Source organism: Helicoverpa armigera, chromosome 23 (assembly GCF_030705265.1).
Source record: "Helicoverpa armigera isolate CAAS_96S chromosome 23, ASM3070526v1, whole genome shotgun sequence".
NCBI classification, from domain to species: Eukaryota; Metazoa; Arthropoda; class Insecta; order Lepidoptera; family Noctuidae; genus Helicoverpa; species Helicoverpa armigera.
In genome coordinates, this window is record NC_087142.1 from 9,233,265 (window position 1) to 9,250,587 (window position 17,323).

At 34.4% G+C, this 17,323-nt stretch overlaps 1 protein-coding gene across 4 annotated transcripts in view; it reads right to left on the reverse strand.

Annotated features, from left to right (window-relative positions):
- Positions 1–387: 387 nt before the first annotated feature.
- The window catches only part of LOC110374058 (myosuppressin), a 29,528-nt gene continuing 12,592 nt past the window's right edge, over positions 388–17,323 (reverse strand). The window contains exons 1-3 of one of the 4 annotated variants that reach the window (XM_021331604.3): positions 10,944–11,124; positions 1,261–1,454; positions 388–928 (exon numbers count right to left, since the gene is read on the reverse strand). In XM_021331604.3, the coding sequence (XP_021187279.1) occupies positions 837–928; positions 1,261–1,454; positions 10,944–10,957 (300 nt within the window). In that variant the 5' untranslated portion in view covers positions 10,958–11,124 and the 3' untranslated portion in view covers positions 388–836. Of the gene's footprint in view, positions 929–1,260; positions 1,455–10,943; positions 11,125–17,323 lie in introns of those variants that run through there. The other 3 variants (XM_021331605.3, XM_021331607.3, XM_021331606.3) reach the window with 3 other exon arrangements.

Below are 17,323 nucleotides of genomic sequence, written 5' to 3' on the forward strand. Positions count from 1 at the left end.
TTCTTGACTTTCATTTTTCTCACCCTTTCTGACTAACCTCATTTGAGAATTTCTAAAATAATGCAATAATTCAGTTTAATGACGGCCTTGGCTGAATGCAGTCACTATCCCGGTGATTGTTTGATTTAAGTATCAGAGAGCTTACCCTTAACGTTTCACGGCATAATACAATGTACTCAAATCTTTGCTAAAGACCATAAAATCAATGAGTTTCTGAAGTTTAGAACTCATTATGTGAGTATGATGTGAAAGTATTCTCATTAAATACAGTGTATGTGAAAATAATGGTTTAAAATATGTGTATTAGAAGCATGCAACAGTGTAAGTTTTATGGGATAGAAAAGTAGGCGTTAGGATCAAGTTCTTTATAAGAAAATATCAAAAGGCTTGTCATAAATACGTACTTTATTTATTTATTTAAAACATCATAATAATTATTTAAATATTCTTATCCTTATCAAATGAAATGCCACAAAAATGTTGACAACAAGATCGTTTAATTACATCTTAAACACTATTAATACTTTTAGCAATAAGTACATTTCATTATAATAACTTCTAAATCTAGTCTATTAAATTTGGAGAGAGAGGTTTAGACGTCTGCTGTTGTTGACATCGCTACGTTGAATGAGTTTTTTTTTTTAATTTCGCAGTTCGGATACCTAGCATTTGGGATACGGCCTTACATTATAAAGGAACTTTTTAAATATTTTGGACGAAATAACGTAAAGAACTAAATGTATGTTATATTAGCAAAGAATCTAAGCCTGGTCGCTGCTTGTGGGTTGCGGTGTGTTGGCGTGGACGCGGCGTGGTCGCTGCGGGGGCCCGACGCGTCAGCGCCGGCGGCCGAAGCGCAGGAACGAGTGCACCACGTCTTGCCTCTTCATGCCGGTGTCGAGCAGTTGTGGGTAGTCGCGGACCAGGGCTGGGGGAAGAGGAATTACATTAGTACAGTTCTTAATATGAATTTTACCGTCTCCTAATCGTTATCACTGATTTCATAGAGCCTACCACGAAAATTATATATCGACTTTTCTTGCCACTGTTGATTGAGCTATTTGGGAGTTAAACTCCAAATCTTTTATGAGAACTTTAGGTTGGTAGCTAAATATACACTAGTGTTCCAATGGACCAGTGGGTTTCCTTAGATCAGTAGGTCCCTACAGCCGCAAAAATGTCTTATTGGGCTCAACACCAGCACCCAACATGATATTAACATCTAAAAGCACTACCTACTATAGGTACCCATCATCATACCTTGATACTCCGGCACCTGTTCACCAGCGGCCTCAGCATACAGCTCGAGGAAGGTGTTGAGCGCCTGGCAGAAGCGCGCGGCACGCGGGTCGTCGTCCGCGGCGCCCGCGCACAGCTGCGCCGGCGCACTGCGGGCCGCGCATGCGCACCACGCCAGCACCACGCACACTACCGCCAAGTGATGAACATTGCTGCTGGGGGGAGAGATAAAATGCTATTTAGTAAGAGAAAAAAATATGTTGACTAGGTAGGGGAATATCTCCATTATTGGGGTCGGCTTCCAGTCTAATCAGATGCAGCTAAGTAAATCCGTGTCTTTCTGTATTGTACTGATACGACTTGGTTGGTTGTTATATTTTTTGGGAAGAATTAATCAGGTATGTATTTATAATGTCGTTCTTTTGCTCTTTTATGGCAATACTGTATCGATTTTGATTAACTGAAATGGAGATAAAAAAATATCTTAGATGCCGAGCCTGAACCCTAATACTTTAAAAATGTAGATAGGCCTCTTAAAAGGAAAGAAAAGTAAATATTAACAGTAGGTTCACAAAATATTAACAAAAGCCTTCGATACGTGTTGAAAAAGATGACAATCTAAAGTTTAATAAAATCGGCCATATTTCGTTTTTAATATCTTTCTCGCAGATGAATAGGGCTGCATCTTTTCCGTTTCAATTGTCAAAGAGTTGCATTTCAATTGAATATCGAGATACCGCTGCTTTAAACTCTATGTATGTATGATTTAAGTGTTGAATCTTCCCTGGAAATAGATTCAGTTAGTTACTGACTATAATTTAGACTAGACTTAAATGTTGTCTCGTACGTTATTCTGCATAGTACAAATATTTTGTTTAGTCATGAGAACTGATTTAGATATATGCTTATGTATTTAAGTGGCATTCTTCGTACGTTTTAGTAGAATAGTTGAAATGCCCTCAAAGTTTAAAGGACTGGGGCTAAATTTATAGGCAACTAACTGAAAACATAACAGCTATGTGGTGAAGGGCGGGCGTTTTGGGGGCTGTCTTTTGTTTCTGACGTTCGAAAAGTGCTGATTTATCAGCCTAATTTGATTGAATAAACGTTTTTGAGTTTGAAGTAAGCACATATAAGCATAATGTTCTATATACTTATATAGCCACTCTTCCCGTAACTCTACTTAACTCCCACATCTTAAAAATACTGGTCGCTTGACCGATGTTATTCTTCACTTCAGATCTAAAAGCGAAAACATCGCTGCATTTTGTGGATAAGTCGCAAACCTTGTTACACCTACGGTCAACAGATTTTAAATATTTCAGCATCTAGTGATCTATGAGTATCTTTTGAAAGTGCCAATGGTTAGAGCACCATATTTTATTTAGGCAATATTCAACTTAAAGCTGAAGAGTTTGTTTCCTTGCAACTGCTATTCTCAGAAGCCACTGGGCCTATTTGAAAATTTCGTAGTGTGGTAAATAGCTTCGTGCATAAAAACCGTGAAACCTAGCTACAGCGACATACATTTGTTAGTTTTGCTCTAAGTATCAAAAGTAACGAAAGCTCCTATCCATGTCAATAATGTTATAGCTAGACAAAACGCGGACGTTTATTTTTCAAAAATGGATCACAATACATTGTCCCACCTTTGCCCGATGAACTTAAAACTGCATTACCTATCGATACGCTACTAAGTTCGGTAACTAGTTACAAACGTGTTCCGACTAGCCTTTACTCGCGACAATCGAGTTATATCGTTTGCATCGGCAAGCAGGGATCGAGTTGCTGGGTTCGGGGGGCATTATACGTGGGATAGAGGTGACAACTTAGTTATGTTGGTTAATGTTAGGTAGGCTGATGACGGAATTGGTTTTGGCTATTTTTGTCCCGAAAGTCCGAAGTAGGTTAAAAATATCTCTTTTTGACTTTCGTTCGTGTGACATTGGAGACCAGCTTAATGTTTTGTTAGGAATTAAGTGTAAAAAATAATGGACGAATGTAAGTCTAACGATGTTACTATTAATTAATTTTTACAGTTAAAAGGTAGTCAATATTTACAGTTAAAGGGAAATGAGGCACCAAAACTGGTTATTGAAACGATAAGATCCTTAGGTGAGGTCTATAACCTTACTGACGGGTAGGGCTGCCATCTCGAATTTCGCCAAACCCGGACAAAGATTAAAAAAAACCCGGACATTTGACGTAAATCGCTTTTTTTCCCCGGACGGGTACTCTTACACCGAATGAGGTTAGTGTTTTGTATCATAATGCTAAATACGGAAATACAGTTAGGTGCTTTCTTACACGAAAAGTGTCCGGGTTTTCCCCGGACGCTTTTTGAAAACCCGCCCGGACGTCCCCCGGACGGGGTCAAAACGAGGACAAATCCGGGGAAACCCGGACGGATGGCAGCCCTACTGACGGGGGATCCCCGAAAACACAATTTGTCACCATATTAATACTTTCTCATTTTTATTCACATTCTTTAATACTATCAGTGGGACTTTCTTTGCGAAATCTTATGCGTAAATGCCGCTACAAAAATACAAAAGCAATTCAATGCTATTCAGTTTCTTATGTAAGTGAATACGGCATAAAGAATGCACATTTTAATGATAGTAACACAATCCTTTGTTGCGATATAAAGTTGTAAGTTCTAAAGGAAATAAATACATACAAACATATTATTATAGATGCTTCGAACTAGTGATATTATGAAGGTTTGTAACAGTATCTGGTTTCGAAAAATATCTGCGCAAAGGAGAAAGCGGCCCGCGTTATGATAAAGAGTATTGCAGTCTTTTGTCCTCAGAAAGGGAGTGCGGGGTACAAAGTGTGGGGACAAATAGCGTGGAATTTGATTTGCGGACTTTAGCTTTCTGTGTGCTTTTGCGTGGTTTCAGAGTAGGGTGTGGTAGTGTTTGGGTATTGGACGTTACAAATGTTAACTTAGCAATGATGATTTGAATAATTTTACATTGATGATGTGTTGCCATAGGTACCTAGGATAAATAAATAATAGATCTTCAATCGAGTTGTAATTAATGGGAGTACCTACTTAAAAGAAAATTCTAAGCTTAACTTTTCCGGGAAATAGACTGAATTTTTATGTGTTTAAGATTTTTAATTCTAACTTCTTCTTATTAACATTAATTTCAGGTAAACTTCCTAGAAATTAAGCTATTCAGCTGTAAATTCGTATATCATGAGCAACATCCTTGTAACTACTGCATTTCACCCTTCCGTAGTAAATATGTCAAGACATTTCTCTTAATAAATCCCCTTTTCAGTTTCATAAAGCGTGTTCTAAAATCTACTTAGTGAGATTATGACCATCCTATTACTAAAATAATTTGGGGAAATGCCAAGCTAAGCCGACTAGCTAAACCCGTTGCACCGTATATCATTAACTATTTACGTTGTTTATTAGGCCTTAGCATACCTAAGTATCTACTTTTTTTGAGAGGAATACCTATGCTATTTTATAAAAATAAATATGCTTTTAATATAAGAAGTGGTCTGTAGGTACATACGAGCATATAGGACGCGTAGTAAGCATGATGTGACAATTTTTACAGCATCTCAGAAAGTTTAGACTAAATATCAGAAATTATGCGAATGATTGGACGCAAGACTAGATAAGGAAGTGTTCAGTAGAAGTATTTCAAGAAGTTTTACTACAATTTGACTGGCAATCGATTTTAATTATAGACTCTTGAACTTAAAGATAGATACTTAATGACTTCAATTACTTTTAAATGATTCGTTCTCTTTTATAAGTAAATAGTTTTGTTTACAAAATATTGCTGAAAATACTTGGCTGTTCAGAGACTTGCAGTCTAAATAAATGCATACATATTGTATGCAGTTTATTGCACAAATGCACATGTATTGTCCGACGAATGACGCTCATTTGTGAATTTATGATCTGATTTTGGGAATATTTATCTAAATGTAGGTGAGTAGCTGCTATTTTTGGGGATTTTAAGTAGATGTGTATTGATATTTGTAATCGAAATCAAAACTAAAACTGGATATTATTTACAAAATGATTGTGTTGTTATAGATTTTCTTCTTTCAATTATTATCTTACTTTCTCCAAAAAAAATCTGATTTGTAGCAGTAGGGAAAGCCTACTTATATTTATTTTTGATACTCATATTTTACTCGTAAGTGAATACTTAGCATTCAATCAGAAATATTATTTTACAGACATAGTTTTTTATCAGAAAAGAAATGTTTCTTTATAACTGTAATAGTTTAAATCAATTTTTACACAACGAATTCGATTTCCACGCTTCATCTCGTTTTAAAACCACCCAACATTTTTCTTTAAAAATAAATTGAACAAAAAAATATCTTATTGAAGGATTGTAATATATTTAATTTGTCGTCTGAGCAGCAAATAGTTGGTATTTGTAACGGGTCACAACCCGTAGCCTCCATATTGGAATTTCACACACACAGACATAACAAAACATTTATTGGTTTTATTTTATCCACAAGTGTGATTTGGAGTTTCTACGTATTGGGGGACTTTCTTTGATATTTGATATATGCAAGTGGTATGCTGTAGTAAAAGTACGATTTATTTTTTAAAAAAGGTTTTGGTCTAAGCTAGACCAGATATTTATTTTCAGCTAGACGGTCGAGCATAGCTACTGTTAAAAGTTGCTTAACCTTATGATTGATTGACTCTTAATCGACTCGTACGGCTTTTAATTAGGTACTTATGAGCTACTCAAAGTCAAAGTCAAAAAGTTAAAGGTATATACTAGATATGTGTATCTCCATCTTAGATAAGATATCTCTATTTAGCTATTTAATAAAAAAAGGATCCTCAGACCAAAAGACATATCTGTCAACACTTAAAGTACCACAAATCCTTATAAAAAGACAGAAATAGGTTGTTTTGTACAAAAGTTTGATACTTTGACGAAACAAATTATGTAGGGATTGCGGGTAGTCTGTTTGTTCCGAGCTTATTCCGAGGGAGACCGTTATCCAATAAAAAAGAGCTTTTTTATAATAAAAAGCTTTGTGAAAACTTTGTCAAACGATATTTGTTGGTTAATTAATATTATGTGGGAAGAAAGTTGGGACAAACAAGCGGATCGTTTTTCATGGTTACAAATCTACCATAGGATATTATATCGCGCCTGTTATTTCTGAAGGCCTAAGCAGAAGCAGCTCTGCTTAGGTTTCAAGCGTGAAGAACATAAAAATAGGACTGATAAATAGGGACACTTTAACAAGCCTTACCTACTTACGATAGTACCTAAATGATGTATGTATATATCTGTCGATTGTATAACATAGATATCTTGCTTGCATGAGAAGGCTTTTTAAACAACTATCGATGTTACATTGAGAAACAAATAAAATACGTCACTACTATCCGCAAAAATAAAACAAAACACCCTCAATTATAAAAACAATTACGATTCATAACATCACAATAAAAGAGATGCCGCTAACTAAACCAAAAATCACATCAGTAATTTTTAATACAATGTCACAAATTCGAGCAACGCACGTCATTTTAAATGCAACAAGTCATAAGCTCTTGAAGCAAGCCGAGCCCAAACGAGTCTTTTTTTTCTACTTAAATACCGATCAACCTGTTGCGAAGCTATCCCATTAATTTGGCAAGCATTTCACTTCAAATTAGTGTTTGAATTCTCTGGAGCAAGTTTACTGGGAAGTTATTTTGATTTTTGGGAAACTGGTCTTGTTACCGTTTCAAGTGGTATTTTGCCGGTAATTATAGGTGCTGCTTGCTTAATCTCTAAATCAAAGGTGATCAATCTTTTTGCAAAAGTAACTGTACAGTAGGGAGCCACATAGGTAAGTTGCAAAACAAGATATTTATCAAGTCATTTTCCTAATAATTTAAAACAAAAATTTAATTTTTTTTTCAGGTTTGTGAGACGAGTAAAAAATAGGTTCCTAGATACATGTACATTAAGATAACCATTTCGTTCACGAATTAAGACTTTCACGATATGTTCAAAAACAATGCCACTTTTGCTATTTTCACACACATATTTAACTTCATTTTTTTCATTCACTTACAACACAATCTACCATATTTACCACAGCTGCTTAAGCAATTTAACAAGCCCTAAGTTGACAATCCCATCTAGACTAGACTATTACCCGCTTGAGCGATCATTCCAGGAGTTCCACATGTCCTGGCAGCCTGCCAGCCTCAGGAGACATGTTCAGTGTCACTAAACGAATGATCAAAGAGTTTTTAACGAACAACTCCGTTCAGAAATGCACTCACTATTAATAGAATCGTACCCCTTTTAAACTTACCGTTAGATGTCTTTAGAAAAGCTTATTATTATCTTTAAATATGTAGGTAAGTGTAGGATTAAATACTTGTTTTAAGGACAAATATGTCTAGCCTTTTCCTATTTTAGGGACTTTTTTCAGTACAACTAGATACAGCTGAGTATAAGTATTTTACATGGAACGACTGCCTATCTGACTTCCTCAATCCGTAGTTACTTTAACAAAACCCCATGACTGATGATTATCAGGCTTTCTAGCTTCTGACTAACGACCAAGGATGTTCAAATTACAGCCGGGACCCACCAATTTAAAGTGCAGGAAAATCATTCTGATATGGTTGGTCTCTCCTCTTTATTGGGTTTGAATTGGATAAGTACGCAAACATCATATTTCTTTGAATTTACAAATGACAATATTTAAGTATACAAAGATATAACTTGTCTGTTAGTTTAGGTAAAGTCGTTAAAGAGGGGTTTACAGCAAGAGGGTTATTCCCGTGAATCATCAGATGATACATATGGTTATTTGGAGTGTTAACATTTTTATTTGCACAAGTGATTGCATTGAAAGCTGTTTGACTTAAATGCATTACTAGTCATTGTTTAACGATAAGTGGTTTACCCGAATAGACACGTACCTAGATAGGTATTTAGATTAGCGATACCCTTAATATGATAAATTATAGCTAAGTACAATGAAGCTACTGCTTGAAGATTCGGAACTTTTTGCCGAGCTTTGCCAAAACTATCATGAAATAGCTCTTGGTAAAGAAATACCTAGAACTTGAGAAAAGACCCCGTGACGCCGGCAGAAATAGCTAACTAAAGAATAAGTTATTAATAAACAACAACCTGCCTTTAAAGTCACCTTGTTATCCTTATTGATAAGATCCAGACAAAAATAAGGTGTTCTCTGTATTTACTGATAACACACCAGACATAAGCTTTGAAAGCCAACCATTGTTTCTCGCGTCTAGTCTAGGCATAATATCAAAAATATAATTATATAAACATGTTTCTAAAGGACTATTGTGTTTATAATTATGTTTCTGCTCTTATCGTTATCATAAAAGTGAAAACGGTCATTAGATAAATACACTGAAGGACAATAAAATCGGGCCAGTACTCATAGTTCTACGCTAGGAATTATAGCAAACCTAATTATATGAAAACTTTGTATGAAGCATATTTTAAGTTTATTCCAAGAACTTTTGCGTAGTTTAGTGAGTTTCTAAAACTGTTTTAAGTTACTGTGTTAATTTTATAGTTTAATGTAAACGAATAAAGTTCGCTAACTCTTACATTTTCTTTAGCATTACGCTGCATATTTTTTGTGACTTATAATATTTTGGGTTCAGAACTGTTTTTGATTGTGGCAGGTGCCTTTCAGATGGAAATAGACCGATATTTTTATTCGATAAAGCAAACAATGAGTCTTGAAGTTCCTTAACACTTTATCAGTGACCCGATTTTATTGTAGTGCAGTGTACAATTTATCGATAGCTAGGCCTGCCCCAACAATATAGTATTCCTTTTGACCTTATCGTGACCAATTGACTACTGTTATCGATCAATTAGTGTTGCTCTATTATAAGTGCACTGCGGTATAGTATAAAGGCGTTGTACTGCACTAATTGACGATGCATTCCAATTAATTTGATGTTTAGAAATGTATATTGTGAGATCCAAACTATAACCTATTGTCTCTTAAACTGTGGGTTCTTTGATAGTATTTCTCCGTCATTTTGTACTTCAGTCTTTTAATTAACTCTTGCATGTCTTGAATCTACTAACAAAATGTAACATCAGGACCAAAAGCTGGAGAGCTGGACTGGAGATGACGAGGACAAATACACTTTAGATGGATATCTGATATTTAAAGAAAAGCAATAACAATTTAAATATTATTAGTAAAACGAATACAATAATTCAAAAATATATTACTTAAATAAAAAAGTTAACAACATTCTTGTCGCTAACCGTACGTTGGTATGCATGTCAGTTAAATTATTCCAGACTTAGCTTTCATATCTCAGTTAATCCACAAGTAAGTAACTGTTGGAATATATCAATGCTTCTCTAATTGACGAAGTGCACCAATTAATTCATTATTAGTATTGACGTCATCTACTCTAAACATAGATTTAGAACTGAGATATGTAAATCATCTTCTGCCTAGACTTTACCCTGTATTGGGGTCAGAAATAGTTAAACAGGATGCAATCGAGTAAATATTATGTGTTACATGTAATCTTCTTACATTGAACCCATTTAGGTACTAGCTAACGTTATACTCTTTGAAAATACAAGTAAATAGACTCAACATTAAGCGTTTTTTCTCTTTGTGTAATTTTCTAATTTTATATCCTATTAATTTGCGTATGTTGGTTAACCTGTAATTGGCGACTGTGTAAGTCCTAGTAATAACAGAAATTGTACTCTAAGCTTTATCTACACAGAAGCTGTTGGTAAACCCTTTAATAAATAAATAAATAAAAAAGATCTACAGATTCTAGCATACTTAGAAATCTTAGGGGGATACAAATGGTCACCAATCCTCAGACCGTTCGCGACAAGCACAGCTTAACTTTTGTTCGATCGACGTTTTCGTCGGTTCCTTTTAAATTCGGAAGAAATTTAATGCTTCTTTGCGTACTTATACTTAATGTAAATATACCGGAAATTGTCTCATATATTTGTTAGACAATAGCAAAACAGTGATGTGTACATCGTTTAAAGCTAAACGCATAATTTACGTGTTTGTAAACAATGATCGGTCTAGATTTTGGTTATTAATAGACAATTAGATGTATATGTTTACGTTTTGCCTATTTCATAATACATACTTGGAAGGGATAGATTAAAATCAGATAAGTAAGTATTTAGATATGTACGTTTTATTAAAACCTTAGTTTCCTCCGAAACAAATCTAAATTCAATTCAATCGTAGCCCTTTATAAATTAAAGGATGTGCCATCGTGCGTTTTGGGTATTTAGTTATGACATAAATTACACTGCAACTTATCTGCCAATATATGAATCTTATCTTTGTATTTTTCTTTTACTGATTTTGTTAGCCTGGGTACCTCTGGCAAATCAGTGACCTCAAAAATACATAAACGGTGGTAGAACCGAAATATCGGGGAATTATTCAAATTACGTGACTCGCGAGGAACAATAATATGTTAAGAAAATCGGGGAATGCGGAAAACATGTGTTTCGTGGTCTTATTGAACACTGAATGTATTGAACTGTGCTTTTGTGATTTCGGCTAAGAAATTACTTTATTGTTAGAGCAAAATTTTGCAAAGTAAAAAATTAAATGAATGAACTACCTACGTTTGGAGTTCTCTAAAAGCCTCAGTTATTTTTAATATGTAGGTATTTCATGAATATACTCACAAAATATTCGTCATGAATAATCCTTTAAAAAAGTACAGTCATTCACAAAAATCGTAACACAGTTTCACATTTTTCACAGAACTTCACAAAATAATCCTTGTCACACTAACTTTAAGCACTCGACTGTACCTATTCTTTATTTAAAATACAAAAAAATAGTGATGTGCGTTCGTGCAAATTGAAATTTATCGATAGTCGGGCATGTCGATGTTGCGTGTACGCTTGACCGATGGGCACTGGAGGCTGCGCAGGAGTACGCATTATTTTATCTCGGCGTAACTGACGCATCGTATAGGGATTCACTTCGCGGTCGATAGAAATTCCGAAAGTTTTTTTTTAGGCTACGATGATTTGTTGTCGAGTTCCGTTTTTTTGCGGATGACGTTGAGGAAGGAAAGATACCTTGATATATTTTTTTGTTTTGTGATGAAATATATTGATGTCATAGACCAGGCCAGTGACTTTTGGATGACGATGCGTGTATAATAATGATGTAGATCTTTGATATCAATTAAATATTTTGTTTTTGCCCATTATAAAGACTTTAGTCCACATAATACTGACAGTAAAAACTTTATGGTCTCTGCACACAGCGGGCGCGGCGCGACGGGACGGGACGGCGACGCGACGCTGAGCAGTTGTAATGTACTAGATATTACGGACGACATCACACAGAGCCGTCCCGCTCGGCGCGACGCGACGCGACGATCTAGTACATTGTGTCACGTCGCCGTCCCGTCCCGTCGCGCCCCGCCCGCTGTGTGCAGCGACCATTATACTTTACTGTGTGACTGACTCTTGATATGACGTTAACATTTTTGACAAATGTCTCATTACTCTTAATTTTCAATTTAAAAAAATTATCTGCGAACACACTTAGACCCATAAACTTACTACAGATCAAAGTTCAATAAAACCATCACAATATTGACATAATAAGTGTCAATATCCTGTCCTTGCATGACGGACAGAGCTGCATAATTGCGTAAGATGCGGTAATGATGCAGAACCTTGACCAGCCGAGGGTCTGACTCAAAACGCGATCAATGACTTTTGTATCCTAGTACATTTTTATAACTGTTGCGAAAGTGGGTTTTTCCAAAAAAAATCGGATGTTGAGTGTGTAAGATGAATTGTAGCAGAATTAGAACAGGTGAGATCATTTGTTTGTTGGAACATAACTCTGTTTGTAAATATTATTCTTTATTTTCGACTCATATTACACTCATAAAGAGATTTTCTAAATTGTCGAATAACACAACAATTTTAATTTGCATCAAAAATCATTGTTGTTATTTAGCAAAAAAATATAAAAAGTTTTTTTTTTATAAAGCTCGCATCATACTAATATTAAGTAAATAGATCAAGTAAGACAGGCTCAAAATAGCCTCAAGATTAAATAAAAATAGCATGACGACTCAATCAATAACTTATTACTATTCCACCGTTGAACTTCTCAGCTATTTTTATACTCCAACTAAAAATAAACTGTAATGTATTTATTACCCACTAATTACCTTTCATAACTTATCTGACATGACAAATAAAGCTTTTTGTATCATCTTAACTGCATAATTAGCATAATGATAAAGACTTATAGCAATGTTGTTCTCACAAAGAGTATTATTATCTTTAATAATGAGCATTTTCTTGCAAGTTATCATACGAATACAATGAAACGAGAACGTATCTTATAAAGAACTTTTTATTTCAATATTCTATAATTTATGTATCGAAGATAATTTGCTTGTCGCAGTAACTTACAATAGGAAGTGTAAGTCCAATTTTATTCAGAAAAAATATTGGTAAATAATAATTAATCGCGGAAATGTATGTATGTAAGTGGTAAATCTTTAAAGGACTGAACATTTTTAATCCTACTAATATTATAAACGCGAAAGTTTGTATGTATGGATGTATGGATGTATGGATGTTTGTTACTCTTTCACGCAAAAACTACTGAATGGATTTTAATGAAACTTTACAATAATATAGCTTATACATCAGAATAACACATAGGCTACAATTTGTAAACATATTGTTCGAAATCCTGCGCAGACGAAGTCGCGGGCACCAGCTAGTGATGAATAAAAAATAAGTAAAAATCGATGGTGGTAGAAAAACAAAACACTGGCGCCCTCATAAATGAACATCATTCAGACTACAGCTTACTCATCCCATTTGGAAATACCAGCTTGACGTATAATTTGTACTGGGAGGTCCCAAAAATGACAGAAGGGGCCAGTTTTTATCGACATGCGCCCGCAATTTTGGTAGTTTTGCACATCCCTAATTCATGCGTACGTGCGAGTTCGCACGCATATAGAGCTATTAACGCACAACACTATTCTCGCGCTATCTATTATGCACTGTAATTTTGACAGCATAAAGTGGAGCAAATTGAACCTTATGACCTGGTAATAAGGTTATGAGAACAATTAGTGCAGTGTTTATCTTGGCAACGCATTCGTTCTTAAACGATTCTATTTTAAGATCGCATTATATTTTCAACCTTATTCTGTGGGTCTTTAACCTCAAATTTAACTGATGTTGCTATCACTTTGATTCATTGAAAAAGAAAAGAAAGCTTTCTGTCGTTACAATTTGGAACTTAAAGCTCTGTTAATAAAGTTGAGATTGTATTAACAGCACAAAATTCAAATGAAAAGTGATTTTCCGTGAATCATTAACTGTTGTACTAAATTATTTGATCAGTGCAGCACGTGTCGGTACTAAAACAATAATATTTTGATACACGTCCGTCTGTGTGACAATTTCTCAGAAAACATTCTCATCTATTTATTCCCAGGATAATATAATAAGTGAGAGATGTTGGACTGTTTGACTATTTTGATTTACTTGGAAATAATAATTAATTATAATAACGAGCCCTTCTCAGCGAACTCTAAAAAACTTCGTAATATTGCTTGATTTATGTGACAGATATTTTTTCCTCTGATATATTAGTTATTAGTCCTTCTCCGTGTGAGAGGAGGCCTGTGCCCAGCAGTGGGACGATAAAAAGGCTGTAACAGTAACAGTAACAATATATTAGTTAGAGCCTTGCGGTTGCGGAATCCTGGACTTTCAAAAAGTCTTATTCCTTCAGTGAGCTAGCCACTCAGGATCTAATATTTGTTAAACTTGTAATGCTCCTACACAATTTGACAAGAAAAGCGGATTCTTAATGGGTCTCTTTGTTACATGCCTGACCTTTTCTATGCCAGTAGTATTTTTAACACCCTACGCAAAAATAAGGGACCTTAGTTTCATCAAAATCTGCACAGTCACATTAAAGCTACACTTTAAAAAACGGAAGACACAAGAGACATGTAAACTTTTATACTAAAGTTCATTGCCCTAAACTTGTGTTCAGTTCTTTAAGTACTTGGTTAACACTTCATCTCTTTTCCGGTACCTATGAGGAAAATAGCTTGTCGGGTTATTCCGGACTTTCATCGGGAAGCTGACAATTGCAAGTATAGGCAAACAATTAAAAATCTATTCCTTTCAGAGTTGAATAAATAAAAGGTTCATTGAACTTAAAGGTGTCTAATTACAAGAAACTAACATAAAATACAAGACATTTTCATTAAAAACCAAATAAAAATTCTAAACATTACTTACGACTTACAAAACTAGCATTGTCACACTAAACTTTAATTAGGACCCGACTGCAAAATTAATTCGTACGTACGACCACAAACAAACGAGTTTCTTGTAAACACAGTAAAAGGAAGAAGGTGTTTAAATTGTACACTAAAAAGGTTGAAAACAAAGCTTGTATAAAACTGAGAGTTAGTGTACCCGCAAACTGAAAACTTTACGTCAGCCGACATTTTGTTTGGGCTCATAAATCGGTATGAAGATGAATGATAGCACGCACATAACGATCAGGTATTTAGCCGGTAACAGACCGACTGAAAACTTTGATTGGAATCAAGATTTTGTTAAAAAAAATACTAATCGTCGGTTCAACGGTATGTAGACTGTTTAGTCTACATTGAAAGTTCACCTTTTAATGCTGTGCGGCTCTTGGCCCAGTCATTTAATTAAATAGCCTTTACATTGCTTTAACTAAAGAGTGCTATTACGATTAAAATATTTTAAGATTTCACTGTTTTTTTTTGTAACTGAAATAAATAGTATTAAAAAAAATCACGAAGCTATTATATATTTAACCGACTTCCCAAAAGGATAAATTTAATTCTTATGTTCATATTTTTTATATTTTTCCGCGCACAACTCCATCATTATTTCTTGCAATTTTCTTGTTATTTGAACGCATCTATCACGGTTGGAAGCTGACCTCGACAAAAAAGTTCTTGTTAAAATAAAAAAATAAACTGCCACCTTTTTCCACTCTTCCTCTTTAGTTAGGATAAAATCTCAAGACCTCGTTGAAGCTGCAATTTTATTGTAAGGTAACCCGTTAATGCCGACAGTCCGGGATTGAGTGACTAATTGACATATGACCCGGGAATTAGACGGGAAAGGCGACCATTAATAGTTAAGTAAGAGGTGTGAAAGGGGGTAAAAATCTAAGATGTTTTGTGTAAAAATATTATAAAAACTTATTCTATTAGTACCTACCGTTGCAAAAAATAGTTCCTATAGTGCATTTTTGCACCTGTTTTGGGAGAATATTTATGCGTCTTATAATTTTGACACTAATTTGTGCGCTCTTATTTAAGTAATAGATATATTTTTTCTATAAAGATTTGTTTAAATTACTTGAGATTGTGAAACATCGGAATTATTGCTTTAGCATTACCAGTTCCATATTGGAGCTAATGACTATGTAATTGCTAATTAACTATGTATTATAACAAGAGGAATAAAAATGTTTATTTAAAACAAAGTAAATTCCCATATTTTTGGAACTATTTGCTTTACAAACAGATTAAGTATAAATTACTCAACTGACTTCCTATAATTTGACTAAATATAAATAAATACACAAACCCAACGAAATAAAATAAATATTGATTTTATTATTGACGCACTTTAAAATAAACAACGATACAGCTTTTGAGGGTTAAGCAGAGATTTTAATTTTTCGAGACCTTGTCGAGGCCACTAGTCACGCCTTCGATTCTCGGTTAAGGACAAATATTTGCTATTTTTTACGTCAAATCTTGATGACGTCAGGGAACGTCAGAAGTAAAGAATTTGATGATGACGAATTATTTCATAATCTTATATCGTCACTGAGTTCGGGATGACTTTATCTCTATAAAATATTTTTACTAACTTTCACTTACATCCCTCAGTTTTTTTGTCATAAAAAAGTCACGATAGCGTAACATTTTTTCAAACTAAAAATCTGAGTGGAATAAAAAAGGATCTGATAAAAAACAATTGTTTGAAGAAGTTGAAAACACGAATTTTTATTATGGAAGGTTGCAATTGCTGCGGCATGTATATATTTTGATAAAAACATGTTAAAAAAATCAGATAAGAAATGCGTTGTTTAATTTTTTAAACATTTCATATTATTTAAAACCCACCATCCTAAGCAAAGTAAACTTACTTCAATTACATACTTAGTATTAACTTAAGCACCAAAGCAAATGTTTGACAAGATATGAAGTTACCAACTTTGAGGCATGTCATTCAAACTATGAGGTAAGGTGGGAGGGGATGAAGGTCGCTCACAGCTTTCCGTACTGAAAATACTTTGATAATGTTCAGTTAATCGTGTATTGTTCAGTGTTATTATCATTATCATCATAGCAGCGATTACATTAGGAGAAAAGACAGCAGAAAACATCTGAGTTTTTTTTTTCAATTTTAAGTTTAAAGGTTTGTAATGATTGCCATCTCTATAAACTAAACAGAAATGTAGACTTTAAGATACTACGTATAAATTCAAGTTCAGCATTAACTCAAGCAACACGACCTTTTCTTTTAGATAGGAAATCATCAGATAACCCCTCTCGCTGTGGGTGCAGTTGAATGGAATGTTATACTTTTACTGACTCAAGCCCATGCTTATTCCTTCTAAAACCCTTCGTGAACTAGATCTAATATAGGACCTATTTCCTTATTTCATTATAATCAACTTCCCTAAAAGGAGGAGGTTATCAATTCGAAAGTTAGCTTAAGTTGGTGCAGTCAGCAAATTTTTGTGGAATAAACATAATTTTGTACAAAATTATTGACAATTACAATACTTACACTAATAGCTTCATTATCCAACAACGTAGACAAGTAAGTAAGTTGTAAAAGGTGTAAGTCTGTACATGAACGTGTTACCCAATTAGATTTGTTTCAATAATCAAAAGCGTAACTACTAAGTGACAGCTTTGTATGTGAGCACAAAGACGGGTGAGCACTTCTGTCGCGACCCTTTTTGTCTACAATAGATATAAGTTATA